Below are 15,702 nucleotides of genomic sequence, written 5' to 3' on the forward strand. Positions count from 1 at the left end.
CAAGAGTTGCTTCCAAACAACCGTTTTATCCGCCGACTTCATCTCTATTGAGACCTAATCCGGAAAAGGAAAGCACTACGGTTTCAACGATTATCAGGAAGTCAAGGCTATTAAAATGGGGCTCAGTTCTTATGTACGTCACTTGCATTCTTGGAGCAGACATTATAGGTGCCTGGAACCAGACACTCTTCGTATGGTTCAATTCTTGGAAAGTCCGCGTCAGGATCAGCAAACTAGGGGCTATTCAAACACCTCAAGAACCTACTACCCTAACGGGGAAAAAGAATAACAAAAGGAGCAGCATGAACCATATGCGAAGGCAGCAAACAAAATCTCACGGTACTTGTTTGAATTTTTTGGTCCTTAGTCATGCTCGTAACAGTTGCCTGTGAAATATAATAGAAAATACAACTATACTCGCGGAATATAGTGGAAAAATACAAGAGATAAAAGAGGCAAGAAGAAGAGAGGAAAGGAGTGCTCAAATGTCAAGTTTGAATACATGTAAGCAACTATAATTTATGCGAATTATTTAGATTAGGGTAAGTCGAGGTAGCAGTGACTGGAGCCGCAAGCATCTCACCAAAGAATGTCACCTGTATGAACTTCAATCTGTCATCAAAGGCCGGCCAACAAGATATTTAATACTAGTGTCAGTGTCACCCCCAAAACCACTTCTTTAGTGCTCTGATAGCATGACACCAGACTCAGGCAATTCCACACACTAACTTAACCGGGGTCGCTCGGGCTACACAAACGCAAATCTTTGCTGTTTACTTTTCCTCTTTAAACCAGCTTAGCTTGTCTTCCACAAAAGCAAATGATTTCAATTTGACCTCCTAAGAAGCAAAGCATACATTTCAGAATCACGATTTAGGTTTCCAAATGTTCAAGCGGCACCTATGGGCAAAACCTCATTTCCAGCCCTACACGAGAAGATACATATACAACTTTATGACGCATTATCCCCCCAGCTATATATAACACTACTAGCCCAGGATGATTCAAGGAACTAATTGGTGGTTTAACTCCCTACAATCTACACAGGTGTCGTCCTTTTCTTTGCGATTAAAGCTACGTTCCTTGGAGATAATACAGGATCAAATATAGGTAACATGACTGCTTCTACGATACTGCCTTGCTCCTGGAGGAACAACAATCTATCAAGCAGAATAATAGTTTCCAGAACGGGTCCCAAAGCAGCACGAAGAGACCAGTAAGGTCCAATTAATACCTGGATAAAATTTGCAGTTTGCAAGACTTGAATAAGCTTACACATCAGGCAGAAACAAATGGCATAAAAAACCTCACTGCAAAGTTTAACTGGACAAATATAGGTTCCCATATCTGCTAAATGTAGTTTTGGTGAAGGAATCGGTCCTATTAGGTTTAGGATCCCTACAGTTCTCCTAACATTTACATGATGCTCATTGCTGAAGGCAAGTGCAAGATTTATAGTCACAGTAAAGTTTTGGAAGCATTACTTCTAGTTATCTGTCCAAAACTAAAGCTCTAAACCTGATGCCATGAGGATGATACTTCCCTTTCTCCTTCTTTAACCTCTTATCTTCAAACTTCATCCCTCACGGCAAAAAAATTTTCATTTCTAGGCAAAATTTTCATTTAAAATCAGCCTCGAATGTTCAGCTTGTGTATGTAGTATGCACCGAGAATACTGTTTATTCTAGTTGTTTCTGGCCAAAGATCGAGCCCGGGTACTTCTCCATCAGAGAAATTATAACCAATGCCTCAATTAATGGTAGCAAATCAGTCATATGGCCAACGCCTTTCTCAGTCTTTTGGTGAGGCTAAGATCCACATGAGCCAATTCCATGCTTAAAAAGTTTGAATTCATGATGGAAAAAAAGAAAAAGAAAAATGGCTGTTCAACTACTGACCAGGAATCAAAAAGTTGCATCTTTCGCACACAGCCAAGTGCCAGACATCCTTTCTCTAGCAGAGAATTTACAAGCAGTGATGCCTAGCCTGTATATAGGAAACATATCTAATTTCCTCTACCTTTTCTATTTTTTTTAAATATATATATGTCCACTGCATTTAACTTTTATTAAGCAGATTTAGATATGTGATGTGTACAGGAGAAAATGTGACAGTTGCCTGGGAGTTAAAGTTCTTAGTCATCTCACACAAAGAAAATTTTCCAGTGACTGTGTTTCTGAGATCTTTATCGTATCAGAGGATATTAAGAAAATATGATAAGGTAGAAGAGCAACTTACAGAAAATGGTTCTGTTTCCTCCCACACTTTGTGAAGTTCTATGTCCGACAAATAATGGAGGCCAAGACGGTTTAGTCCAGAGTGGCAAAATTCCAAAAACAGTGAGAATCTGTCAAAAGAACTAGTCTCTTCATTCATGGAACTCTCACCAAAAGATTCACAAGAAAGGCCATCAATATCACAGCATGAACCTGCAACTGGAGATCATTCAATTACCAAGTGAAACTACAAGCATGTAACCAGCATCCTTCTATTTCTTGCTCAATCTCCCAAAACCTTCTATGGTGTGAAAATTACATCCACGATAAACTGTAATCAGCTCAGGCATACCATGATTAATCTACTCTACTTAATGTAGCAAGTGCTTGGCACTACAAGCACTAGAATACTCACACTGACTGCTTCAATAGTATGCGGTGAAGGCATGCACATGTAAGAGAATCTATTTCTCAAAAGGAAAATGGAGAATGAGTTAAGCTTAAAATGAGTATCTCTAACGTAGTTTACCTTTTTTCTCAGTATCTCTGCTTTCTATACAAGCAAAGGCAAACCGACTTCCTTCCTTAGAGATGTTTGTAGATGAGGAAGCTGAGAAGAATTTAGGCTCTTCATAGCTCAAATTAGACTCCAGGATCTTCTGGTGCTGTTGGCGGCGTAAAGCTTTCCCTTGACGCCCTAGGGAAGGACTTTCCATCAACAATTTTGGATAATATTGTGAAAGAACCTGCAAAATGACATATCTATAAGCAATGGAACTCAATAACTAATATATGAGATTTACAGTGCCACCACCAATATTAGGTACAGTAAACTAGAGGATTACTAGATCACTTGCTGCAAAAGCAAAAACAAAAGAAAACTTTTTAAAAGAAAGTACCATCTGGAAAGCAGCACGAAAAGCATGCAACTCAAAATTATGAAGGCCAGCAAATTCTCCCAAACACTTCCACCTTTCTGCACTCTGATAAAGGAATTGAAACTAAAAAGTATGAATAATGCAGAACATTGGAGAAAACAACTTCACAGAAGTTATAAACATGATAAGCACAAACCTGACAAGCAAGATCACGCGCACTTCTCCCCAGTGCAAAGCCTGTAAATTTAACACCTTTGCTCATTGGAAACCCGCAGACAGAAGAAGCTTTGTCACTATCATCCTCGGACAATAAATTGTAGCAACACCCAATGCTAATGACAGATTTAACTTGGTCGGACTCCAAGAATGTCCTTATCACACAAAAACATCAAGTCAAGCAAAACATACATAATATAGATACTCAAGGATCATAACAAACTTCAGTCTGACTGATTTCCCACAATGAAAACCTACAGGAAAAGACTAACAAGAGAGGAAAGGAGAATGCTCCATCTCTAATTAAGTGTCAACACTTTCATATTCTTTTTTCCCTCAAATCTTTGATATCAGAAAAAGAAAGAAAAAAAAAAAAGGAGGCACACCTTAGCATTGTCACTGAAAGATCACCACAGGCATGAAGTCCAGCAAGGATCAACGAAGAGCTGCAAAACACATCAGAGGTAGAAGGCAATTCACTCTCATGAGGTCCTTCACGTTGTTCAGACATAATCTCGCTTACTACATTTGGCTTCTTTGCATGTTCCCCCTGAATAAAGGAGCTACTCAAGTTATTCAGCATATTAGCAGACAGCACCTGGCATGTTACTGTCTTCGGGATGCTCAACTCTCTGCTTTCCAATCTGGCAATAGAATGAAACTTTGAGAAGTGCAATGTACAGACAAATTATTTTCAATCATCAGACAGATTTTAAGATGTTATTATTATCTAGACCTCCTTTCCCCAGCAGGCCTGTCAGCATAATAGGCATGACATATAACCAAGTTGAGCACCAGGCATACCATGACCTAACCATCCACATCCATAGACAAATCAACACATACTAGCTAGATAGTTGAGAGCCTATTCCAGAAACATTTCTACAGAATGACAAAGTTGTGTTTAGTGATGATGCTCATTACCAACTTTTGGTGGAAACAAATTCTCAGGACAAAAAATTGTATGCTTGGTGACCTCCAAGACGCATGAATCGTATCTGGTTCATATTGGCATAAGGATGTATATCCATTATAAAAGAACTTGTTAAATGGAGCTGTTTAAGACACTGAAAAACTTCACATATGGCTGAAAGCAAATGAAGAGGAAACCCAAAGCTTATCAACATAATACATAAATGCAACACCAGGTATGGAAAATGTAGACAATTTGACCACCTACCCTGATTTGCGCATCTTAGAAGCATAATACTTTCTAACTCGCTCAGCTCTTGCATCTGTAACTTTCCCGTGATGCAAACAGGCATCAATTGCATACACAGAAAGCCCGTGTTGGAAGGAAAGTACTTGTGCCAGATAACCCTAGCAAATGAATGACTAATATGTGAGAAAAGTAGTTTACAGACAATTACTTCTTTTTTAATAATCTTGAATCTAAAAAATAGCTCCAAGATACAATATCAAACAAAATCCTCCATCTGCTGAACAAAAGAATCCAGATCGAGTATGACTTCAGAAAAACACTTGTTCACACCTTTTATTGCAATGAACTAATTTTCATAACTATAACCTGTCATGACACATCCTAAACTGGCCTTTTCACTTCAATGATTACATATGCATCTAGTTCTTAGTTGTTTTGAACAAAAAGATCCAGCTACCAGAGATTTTTTATTTTTCATTCTTTCGGACTCCAATAGATTAATAACAGGAAAGTATATTAACTTTTCGAAGCATGTTTCTTCTCTACTCGTGCTAGACAATATTCCAGACATGGACAACAATAACAATACAAAAGGATTGGCACCTGTCCAGCACCAACATCAACTACTCTAGTGGATCCAATATTCCTTGCAACTGAACTAACTACTGCAGCAACAGCTTCAATCTGCTCGCAAGAAATAACATCACCCATGAGTCTCCAACTTCTACAAGCCAAACAATGATGCAACACATAGAAAGTTGGCAAAAACAGAGACGAGAAAATGAGATATGCATATAGATGGAAATTTTAAATCAACTTCTATAAAGAGTAAAATTTGAAGTTTTTAAACAGCATCAAATATGTAACACAAAATTACCTAAAAGAAAATCATTCTGAATTGCAAGCTACTGAGTAAACAATATTTCAACCTCAACTAATAGTATTAAATTCTTTGTTTTGAAGCTTCATCATGAATAATAAGCTCCAGTACTTCTTCAAAATACACAATAATACTGAAAATGTTATAACTTTTTTTTTCACCCTGATTTTGTGTTTGGATATGCTCATTGGTGACCACCTTTTTATTATTTTGATCTTGTTCATCATGGAATATTGAGGAATTTGTTGACATGTTTGGTGGATTTTTTTTGAATTGGACGATGTGTATTGGGACCAATGGCCTTGAAATCCTTGCTTAATACATAAGAAGCACTCTCCGTTTCTACAGTAGAGCGATTTTCAAGTGCAACTTTGCTTAAATGGGTTGTACTTTCGGGTGCTTCTCCTTGCTTAAAGGTATTGTACCTTTGAGGTGGTAGTGGTTGTTGTACCTTTGTTTTGTACTGCTCCTGCTTCTGCGCTGTGACTTCTGTGGATTTCTGTTCGAAATTGTGTCTCCGGCAGAAAAATCCTTCGAAATTGGATACAGGAAATCCCTGATTAATTATCAAAGTTCGTAATGGATATTGTGTTGAGATTTAATATCAGTTCATATATTAGCATAATGGTTACTAAAATCATTAGTAATATTACTAATAATAATATTATTATTATATTATTATTAGTATTATTATTACTAATAATTTCTAATAAAAAATTATTACTATATTATTACTAATAATATATTATTAGTACATTATTACTAACATTATTACTGTATTATAATATTATTAGTACATTATTACTAATAATAAATTATTAGTATATTGTTACTATATTAGTATTACATTAATAATAACATTACTAATAATACTAAGGATTAATCTTCTATATACTGATAGTGTATACACTTTCATCATTAGATGTATGACACATAATTCAAATTTCAATTTGAAACTCAAATTTTACATATATGTCGTATATCCAACCGTGATAGTGTATACTCCGTCAGTATATATAAGATTTACTAAATAGATAATAATAATAACAATACCAGTAATATTACTAAACATGATAATAATAATAATATTATTACTTAAAAAATTTAAAACTGCTAAAAATAATAATATCGAAAAACAATGAAAAAATGCAATTATACAACTAAAAAAATAAAGAAATTGATTTTACTAATATTAATGAAAAAAATAACATTGATTTTTCCACTTTTTCAACTACAACCAATGAAAAAAAATACTACTTAAAAACACCATTGTAATTAAATGAATGCCACTATAAAAATTACCACTATAATTTTAAAAACTATTCACCCGTAAAAAGTTACCACTAAACTAACTATCTAATATTTAAAAACATCGACCTGGTGCCTGCGCATCGCTCGGGATATTCCCTTAGATTGAATACACAAGTAGGTCAATACCGGTGCCCTCAATGTAGCACTGTCCAAGTTTGCTAGACTAACTAGGGAATAGTACTTTTAATGAAGGGCCTAATTCTTGGTCCAATATTTGGCGCCAACACATTATGATTCCAAATATTAATCGAATTTGATATTAAACCCAAAAGGTATTTAATGATGAAACAAAAAATGTCAAAAAATTTCTTTAAAAAAATTATCATGAAATTCAAAATTCAAAATTAATAAATTATTGATTTCCCATTTCCCAACTAATTCTCATTTCTAGGAATGCTCTGAGGGTTGGCATTTTTAGCATTGAGGAGAAGATGACGAGGGCATATACTTGGGACAGTAATAGTGATCTCTTGGGATTTTGATGGCCAGGATTTGGGGTTCTGTGAAAAGAATTAAGGAAATTAAGAAGAACACGAAGAAATAATGAAGAAAAACTCCACTAGTTACAGGATTTGGGGTTTTGATTTTCAAGGAAGAGTTGTCTTTAATGGAGTTATTGCAGTTGAAGAGTGGTAATGAAGTAATTTCCATGGATACTGGGATCAAATTGCACTCCATCTTCAGAAGCTCGAGTACTTTCCACTAGTTCTCTCAGAAGAGCGAGTGAAGGATAGAGAGGACATGCTCAGAGCCTTCAACCCCAATTGAATTTTTTTTTAGAAGCCTGACATGTTCAGCTTACTCTTTTCTTATAGCACAAGATGAAATGGTCCTTCGTATTCTGAGCTGTTAGATAAGGTGAATCGGTTGATGAAGGCAAAGCTTAAAGAGATTATTCCCCCATTTCCACTGTTTGCTTTCCCTAAGGCTTTCAAACTGAATTTCCTTGATTCCTTCTTAGAAAATCTTGGGAAGCTGCTAAAACATGATCCCAAGTTAATTGCATCAGTTAAGCTCCACATCTTAGAGATTCAAGAACATCTCATGCTATTGAGATCTCATGCCACAGAGACAGCTTAATCAACCACCAAAAGAAGACAGGTGACCACAGTCAACAAATAATACTCAATAGTCAGTAGTCCAATAGCAAAGAGGGAGCACAATTACCCCACCAAACAAGAACAGGCAGATCGACACAAAAATCCCTCACTAGCGTCACTAGGCAACCAATAATTAAGACAAGCAGAATCGAGACCCCAAACAATGAATTTATCAGTCAAATATGTCCAACAGAGGGTGAATCACTAGCCACGCATACCAAATATCCGATTCACCATAACCCACAGATATAGCCAGCCCAAATTCAAGTCAAATATAGCAATAAGACTCTAAATGCGAAGACCAATTGACAAAAATTTAGTAAAATAGGGGTACCACTTTTTTTTTCACGCTGGAGAAGACCGTGGTGGAGACGCATGGCGAGAGAGAGTTGCGAGGGAGGCACGTGCGAGAGGAGACCGCACGGCGGGCGCGGTTGAGCGCACACAGGTCGCGCCCTGCTGTTGGGCGCGCAGTGCGCGCTGGCTGGCGCGCTAGGGATGCTTGCCTGTTGCTGGTCGCGTGCGCTAGGGATACTCGCCTGGGGCTAGTCACGTGCTAGCAGGTATGCGCTGAGGAGCATGGCAGATTTGGTCGGCGCACAGCTGGGGATGGTGGAGCTGCGCGAGAGAGAAAGAGAGAGAGAGAGAGAGAAAGAGAAGAGAGAGAGACGGCCGTGCGAGGTGGCGTAGGGCGGCGGCAACTGATGGACAGCGACGGGTGGCAGTGCCCAAGCAGAGGTGCGGCGATATGAGAGAGCGCGATGGAGGAGAAGGAGAAAGAGACGCGCAACCGTGGAGAGGCGGCGGCGGCGGACAACGGGCAGCGACGGGCGGCGGATCTTCGAAGGTGGCGGTGGACGGCAACAAAAAAAGGGACAAAAGAAAGTGGAATCAAGACAACACAAAGGAAATGGAAGAGTAGAAGCTGAATCAACGGACATTGACAAGACTAGAAAAGACAAAGAAAAGAGAAAAGTAGAAAAGTAGGGTTAGAGAGGTCCTGGTCAATTTTGACTTTCGTTGTCGCACGGGTTGGAAGGCGTGGGCACGCCTTGGAGGCTACAGTCTTCTGACCATTGCGTCTAAATAATGTCCAAGAGAGAATCCCTTCCAAGATGTGGGCACGCCTTGGAACTGATGGTCTCCAAGTTGCCCAGTGCACCTGGCGCATTCCTTCCAAGACGTGGGCACACCTCGGAACCCCTAGTTTTCTGTTTAGCCTCACAGAAACACTTATAATAGACAGATAACATGGCAAAATCGCAGAGTAATAAAAATTGACAACAACTAATATTGGAGTTCTTGGGTTGCCTCCCAAGCAGCGCCTTTCTTTAATGTCTTTGGCTAGACATAGTAGGAGCTATTTACGCCATACAATTCGGGTCATCAAGACATATGACCTCCACCTGCTCACTATTGAACCCCTCATAGTAAGGCTTTAGACGGTGACCATTTACAACGAACTTTTTCTCCGTTTTCAAACTATGGATTTTCACTGCACCATAATGAAAAATATTAGAAATAACAAATGGACCAATCCAACACGAACGCAACTTACCAGGGAAAAGTTTAAGTCTCGAGTGATACAGGAGGACTTTTTGCCCCACTATAAATGATTTCCTTGAAATTTGTTGGTCGTGAAAGATTTTGCTCTTCTCCTTATAAATTGCCGCGTTCTCATAGGTTTCATTCTTTAATTCCTCCAACTCTTGTAACTGGAGCCTTCTATGCCCCCCTGCATCCATAAGGTCCATGTTACACTGCTTAAGCGCAAAAAACGCCTTGTGTTCAAATTCTATTGGTAGGTGGCATGGCTTCCCAAAAATTAATCTATATGGGGATATTCCAATCGGCGTCTTATATGCGGTGCGGTAAACCTATAGAGCATTTTCCAACTTCACACTCCAATCTTTTTTATCAGACCGCACCATCTTCTCCAAGATTGACTTGACCTCCCTATTCAACACTTCGGCCTGACCATTCATTTGCAGATGGTAGGATGTGGATACTTTGTGAAGCACGCCATACTTACGGAACAAACCAGTGATCGTTTTATTGCAAAAATGAGTGTCCCTATCACTAACTATAGCTCTTGGCATTCTAGAGCGAACAAAAATATTAGACTTTATGAATTCTGCCACCACTCTCGAATCATTAGTTCGGGTGGCTTTTGCTTCCACCTATTTGGAGACATAATCGATAGTAAGTAGAATGTATATGAAACCAAAAGATGAGGGAAAGGGACCCATGAAATCTATACCCCAGACATAAATTTCAACAAATAACATGGGGGTTTGACTCATTTGGTTTCTACGAGAAATATTTCCCACCCTTTGACACTTATCACACGATTTACAAAACAAGTATGCATCCTTAAATAGAGTGGGCCAGTAAAAACCACTTTCTAACACCTTACGAGTTGTTCGCTTCGGTCCAAAGTGTCCTCCACATGCAAATGAATGACAAAAAATCAAAATAGAATGGAATTCACTGGTACTTACACACTTTCTTATCACTTGATCCGAACATTGTCTCCACAGATACGGGTCATCCCAAATGTAGTGTTTGGCGTCACTTTTCAATTTATCTCTCTTAGCTTTTGGATAACCTGCAGGTAATTGATTCGTTACCAAAAAATTGATAATATCAGTATACCAAGGTACCGACGAATCAATGGCTAGCAATTGCTCATCAGGAAATGATTCTTTCAACGGTAGATCCTCAGCCACCAAGTTCTCGGCTCCACTCTTATCCTTGATCTCTAAGTCAAACTCCTGCAGGAGCAAGATCCACCTTATGAGACTCGGTTTTACATCCTTCTTTGCTAACAGGTACCTCAAGACTGCATGATCAGAGAAAACAATTACTTTTGCACCCAATAAATATGACCTAAATTTTTCTAGTGCAAAAACAATGGCTAGTAATTCTTTCTCCGTCGTGGAGTAGTTGAGTTGGGCTCCACTCAATGCTCTCGATACATAGTAGATTGCGTGTGCCGCCTTACCTATCCTTTGCCCCAACACGGCTCCTATGGCATAATCACTCGCGTCGCATATGATTTCAAATGGCAGGCTCCAATCTGGGGGTTGAATGACGGGCGGCGATGTCAACGACTCCTTCAATTTATCAAAGGTCACTTTGCACTCATGGGTGAAATCAAATGTCACATCCTTCTGTAGCAATTTGAACAGGGGTGCTCCAATCTTGAAGAAATCTTTGATGAATTTCCTGTAAAACCCTGCATGGTCTAAAAAGGAACGTACTTCCCGTACACATACGGGGTAAGGTAGAGCAGAAATAAGATCTATTTTAGTTTTGTCTACCTCTATTCTCTTAGCCGACACAACGTGCCCTAAGACAATACCATACTCTACCATGAAGTGACTTTTTTTCAATTAAGAACCAAGTTCGTTTCTATGCATTTTTTCAAAATTAGAGCTAGATTATCGAGACATTCATTAAAACTATCCTCGTATACACTAAAATCATCCATGAACATCTCAATAATCTTTTTTACATATTCAGAGAAAATACTTAACATACACCTTTGAAAAGTTGCTGGAGCATTGCAGAGACCGAAAGGCATCCGACGGTAAGCGAATGTAGTCTTTTCCTGGTCCTCCGGCGCTATCGCGATCTAAAAGTACCCTGAAAAACTATCCAAGAAACAATAGTAAACACGACCAGCTAACCGTTCTACCATCTGATCAATAAAAGATAGAGGAAAATGGTCCTTTTTCGTCACAGAGTTTTGTCTCTGGTAGTCAATGCATTGACACCAACCAGTAGCTTTTCTAATCGGAACCATGTCACCTTCCTGGTTCTCCTCGACAGTTACTCCCGCCTTTTTCGGGACTATTTGAACAGGACTCACCCAAGAACTATCCGAAATAGCAAAAATGATCCCCACCTCCAGGAGTTTAAATATCTCCTTTTTCACAACTTCCATTATCAGGGGATTCAACCTTCGCTGTACCTGTCTTACCGGTTTCGCATCATCTTTGAACTGAATCCGGTGCATGCATAAGGATGGACTTATTTATTTGATATCTGCTATACTCCACACAATTGCCTCCTTATGATCCCTAAGGATTCGCACCAGTTTGTTCTCTTGACTTGGAGATAAATATGCAGAGATGATCACTGAAAGCGTCTTCCAATCTCCCAAGAATGCGTACTTTAGATGCTTTGAGAGAGGGTTAAACTCTAACTCCGGTACCTGTACAACTGAAGAAAGTAACTTTGTCTGAGTTTCTGGCACAAAAAGAGAAGTAAGCTCATACCTTGGAGAAATGGTTGGAAGTGAATGTAAGGCTTCAACTGCATGGTGTAATTCAACCCTTATGTCCACATCAAGAGTTTCACCCAATTCAAGATGCTTGGTTAGGGCCACTTCCAATGCGTCTTTACCATTCAATTCGAAAGTTTCCTACACAAAAGGCTCAGTAACATTCAAAGCAAAGACTGAGTTAGATTCCTCTGGATATTTCATCGCTTCAAAAATATTAAAATTCACAGTTTCACCATCGAATTCCATTGATAAAATACCCTCATTCACATCTATTTTAGTCCTGACAGTGCTAAGAAATGGTCTACCTAACAAAATAGGTGACGAATTTAACGATCTCTCATCTTCCATAACCAGGATATAAAAATCTGCTGAAAAAACTAACTCATTTACCTGAACCAAGACATCCTCAACTAGCCCCTCTGGATAAGCATTGGTGCGGTCAGTTAGTTGGATTATGATAGCTGTTTCTTTTAATGGCCCAAGATTTAGAGAAGTATAAATGATTTTTGGCATCACATTAATTGACGCCCCTAAATCCAACATTGCTCTCCTAATCGGTGTATTTTCTATTTTGCATGGAATCGTGAACATACCTGGATCCCCACACTTGAGTGGGAATTTCCTTTGGAGTATAGCTGATACGTTTTCTCCCACCACTACTTTTTCGTCTCCTAAAACTTTCTCTTATGGGTGCATAACTCCTTGAGAAATTTCGCGTACTTCGGTACTTGCTTAATTGCCTCCAACAAGGGGATGTTGATCTCTACTTTTCGGAATACGTCCAGGATCTCTTTTTCCTTCTCCGCCTTCTTTGTTTTTGTCAACCAGCATGGAAAAGGGGGTAAATTAGATTTAATGGGAATTGATGGAATTAGAGTTACCTCAGGATTTCCACGAATGTGTCTTTCTTCTTCCATCTCCTTCTCGATTTCTTCTTCACTTTTACTCTTCAGGTTCGTGGCTTTAGGCCCCTCAACTTCTTTACCATTCCTCAGTGTCATGACACTAACATTTTTCGGATTCGGCTCGGGTTGCGATGGCAACTTTCCAAAAACTTGGGACTCTAAGCGATTAATTGCAGTCGCCATGTGACTTATTTGGGTCTCCAGATTTTTCATACGTGATCTAGTTTCCTGTTGGAACTGAGCAGTACTCGTGACCAAGGATCTAGTTTCCTGCTGGAGTTGAGTAGTACTTGTGGCCAGACTCTTGACAATATCCTCCAAAAAGCCTCCTGAATTGGAGGGCGGAGGTTAAGGCTTGAGTTGCCATGATTGCTGAAATCCTGGTGGACGATTTGAGAATGAATTCTGTGGCCTGTTCCCATAGCTGAAGTTAGAGTGATCTCTCCAACCCGGATTGTATGTGCTAAAGTATGGATTGTACTACCTACGAGGCGCGGGCACGCCTCTGGCCATGTTTACTTGTTCAGTCCCATCCTTTTGCAACATGGGGCATGAGTCAGTGGGGTAGCCCACGTTTGTGCAGATTCCACAAACCTTTGCTTGGTGCACGTTCCCCACAACTAATTGTCGAACAAAAGATGTTAGCTCCGATAGTTGTTGCTGAATGGACGTCGTCTCCACCTCATTAACCCTGCGGGTAGGATTACTCTCACGAAAATCAAACTGTTGAGAATTTTCTGCCATAGCTTCAATGAGCAACAATGCTTCCCTCGGGGTCTTATTTGCCAGTGCTCCCCCACTTGCAGCATCAATGATACTCCTGTCGGACGGTTGGAGTCCCTCATAGAAATATTGGATCAATAGTTGTTCACTAATTTGATGCTGTGGGCATCTAGTACACAACTTGTTGAACCTTTCCCAATAATCATATAGGGATTCTCCGGAATACTGCTTAATGCTGCATATCTCCTTTTTCAGACTTGCGGCCCGGGATGCAGGGAAGAATTTTTTTAAAAATTTCTTTTTCAGTTGGACCCATGTTGTAATACTACTTGCAGGTAGGTAGTATAACCAATCCTTCACTGCATCCTTTAGGGAAAAAGGGAATGTTCTAAATTTGATCTGCTCCTCAGTAATTCTTGGAGGCTTCATACTGGAGTATACCACATCGAACTCCTGGATGTGTTTGTGGGGTTCCTTACCCGAAAGGCCATGGAACGTGGGTAGGAGGTGAATTAATCCTGACTTCAATTCGAATGAGGTATTTTCAGTCAAAGTTGGAAATGTAATGCACAAAAACTACTGGGGCAATTCCGAAACAGTCAACTCCCTTAGTGTTCTTGCATTTGCCATAGGAATGTCCTCTTCGCCTGGGTCATTTGAATTTTCACCATTCGAATCTGTTGATTCAACCTCAAGATTCAGTCCCTGAGATGCAGTGCTAGATTGCTCCTCTCTGAGCTGCCTAGTCTCTTTCCTAGTTTGGCACGTGGTCTTCTCTACGTCCGGGTCGAAAATCAATTCGCCTGTACGAGAAGAGCGAGACATAAACTAGAAAAATGCCAGACAAATCCAACAAAAATAACTTAAAAAGAAACAAAATTAACCAAAACACCGTCCCCCGCAATGGCGCCAAAAATTGACAGGTGTCGAGCCTGTGCAATAATAATTACTAAAATGTCCTAATCACCACCACAATTAATTATAGAACAAATCCAAGTATTGGAGCAGGGACTCTAGGTGTGCAATGGGTTATTTGATTCACCCTATTTCCGAAGAGTTTGCTTGATCCGATATATCAGAATTGTCTATAAAAGTATTAAATTTGCATACAATGGCAAGTAGGGTCGAATCCACAGGGAACGGATAGGAGATTGTTTCTTTCCAAGTCAATAGAACAAAATTAAAGGGATATTCAATGGAATGAAAATAAAAATAAAATAAACAAAATTCAAAAGCTAACTCAATAAGTACAATTTGCTAAAAATGGCAATTAATGAAATTCTACCCAAAGGATCAACTTCTCAGGCACGGTCCAATTAAATGATCATCGATGCAAAAATATTTCATTCATCCGTCACTAGGTTGGTTATAGCTATCAATAAGTTCTGACAACCAGTTCTTCCTTACTTTTTCGACAGTCAAGGTACGACCATTGACTGCTTCTCTAACTAGAAAACAACCCTAGATACGACCATAGGAATTTAATTATCCAATTGCATTAAATCTAGAAGAACCCAACCCTAATCAATAAACACGCTAAGAGGGTTTATTTAAACTAAATCTTACGTTTCCCCAACATAAAGCCAATTATGGTAGTTGCCACTAGTTGTCAACTAAACGAACAATTACAGATTCAATTTAATTAACGTGGCAGTAGGCTATTAGATTAAATTAAATATCCGACCGTTGATACTCAATTAATAAAATACCTTTGAACAATTAATCCAGGAAACGCACAAATAGTAACGAATGGGAAGAAATAATGAAAATTCGATTAGATCTCACAGATATTATGGACCGCGCCTTCGTATCGACCTTTGGATAGAAGAGAAACCTAACTGCTCCTCATCATATCAATCTCGCGTAGTTTGATTGATTTCATCCACACGATTGCCAAAGATTAGTAAAGACGAATTAACGAAGGAACCGAGGAGAAAAGTCTCCTTTCACTTCGTTTCGTGTTTGTATCCAAGCAAAAGGTAGAAGCCCAGGTCTCACAAAAGGCGTACGAAAACAAAAG

At 39.2% G+C, this 15,702-nt stretch overlaps 1 protein-coding gene and 1 non-coding gene across 2 annotated transcripts; one reads left to right on the plus strand and one right to left on the minus strand.

Moving 5' to 3' along the window:
* Nucleotides 1–417: 417 nt before the first annotated feature.
* Nucleotides 418–9,517, minus strand: LOC113771993. Its single transcript, XM_027316536.1, has 13 exons — nt 9,322–9,517; nt 9,132–9,258; nt 8,827–8,974; nt 8,434–8,688; nt 5,804–5,908; nt 5,076–5,156; nt 4,491–4,630; nt 3,697–3,954; nt 3,291–3,465; nt 3,116–3,199; nt 2,746–2,962; nt 2,239–2,435; nt 418–1,234 (listed from the first exon to the last, which is right to left on the minus strand). The coding sequence occupies exons 1-13, from the start codon at nt 9,515–9,517 to the stop codon at nt 1,040–1,042; spliced, it is 2,178 nt and encodes a 725-aa protein (XP_027172337.1). The 3' UTR covers nt 418–1,039.
* A 4,316-nt stretch (nt 9,518–13,833) lies between these two features.
* Nucleotides 13,834–13,940, plus strand: LOC113772671. Its single transcript, XR_003468633.1, has one exon. It is a non-coding gene; the product is annotated as a small nucleolar RNA R71 (small nucleolar RNA).
* The last annotated feature ends 1,762 nt before the right edge of the window (nt 13,941–15,702 follow it).

Source organism: Coffea eugenioides, chromosome 5 (genome assembly GCF_003713205.1).
Source record: "Coffea eugenioides isolate CCC68of chromosome 5, Ceug_1.0, whole genome shotgun sequence".
Taxonomy (NCBI): domain Eukaryota; kingdom Viridiplantae; phylum Streptophyta; class Magnoliopsida; order Gentianales; family Rubiaceae; genus Coffea; species Coffea eugenioides.

Coding starts and splice junctions, on each gene's coding strand:
- LOC113771993 (XM_027316536.1), bottom strand. CDS start 9,517: ATGGACCTTATGGATGCAGGGGGGCATAGAAGGCTCCAGTTACAAGAG. Junction 4,631..5,075: donor TTGATGTTGGTGCTGGACAG/GTGCCAATCCTT, acceptor TTCATTTGCTAG/GGTTATCTGGCACAAGTACT. Junction 2,436..2,745: donor CAGAGATACTGAGAAAAAAG/GTAAACTACGTT, acceptor AATGATCTCCAG/TTGCAGGTTCATGCTGTGAT.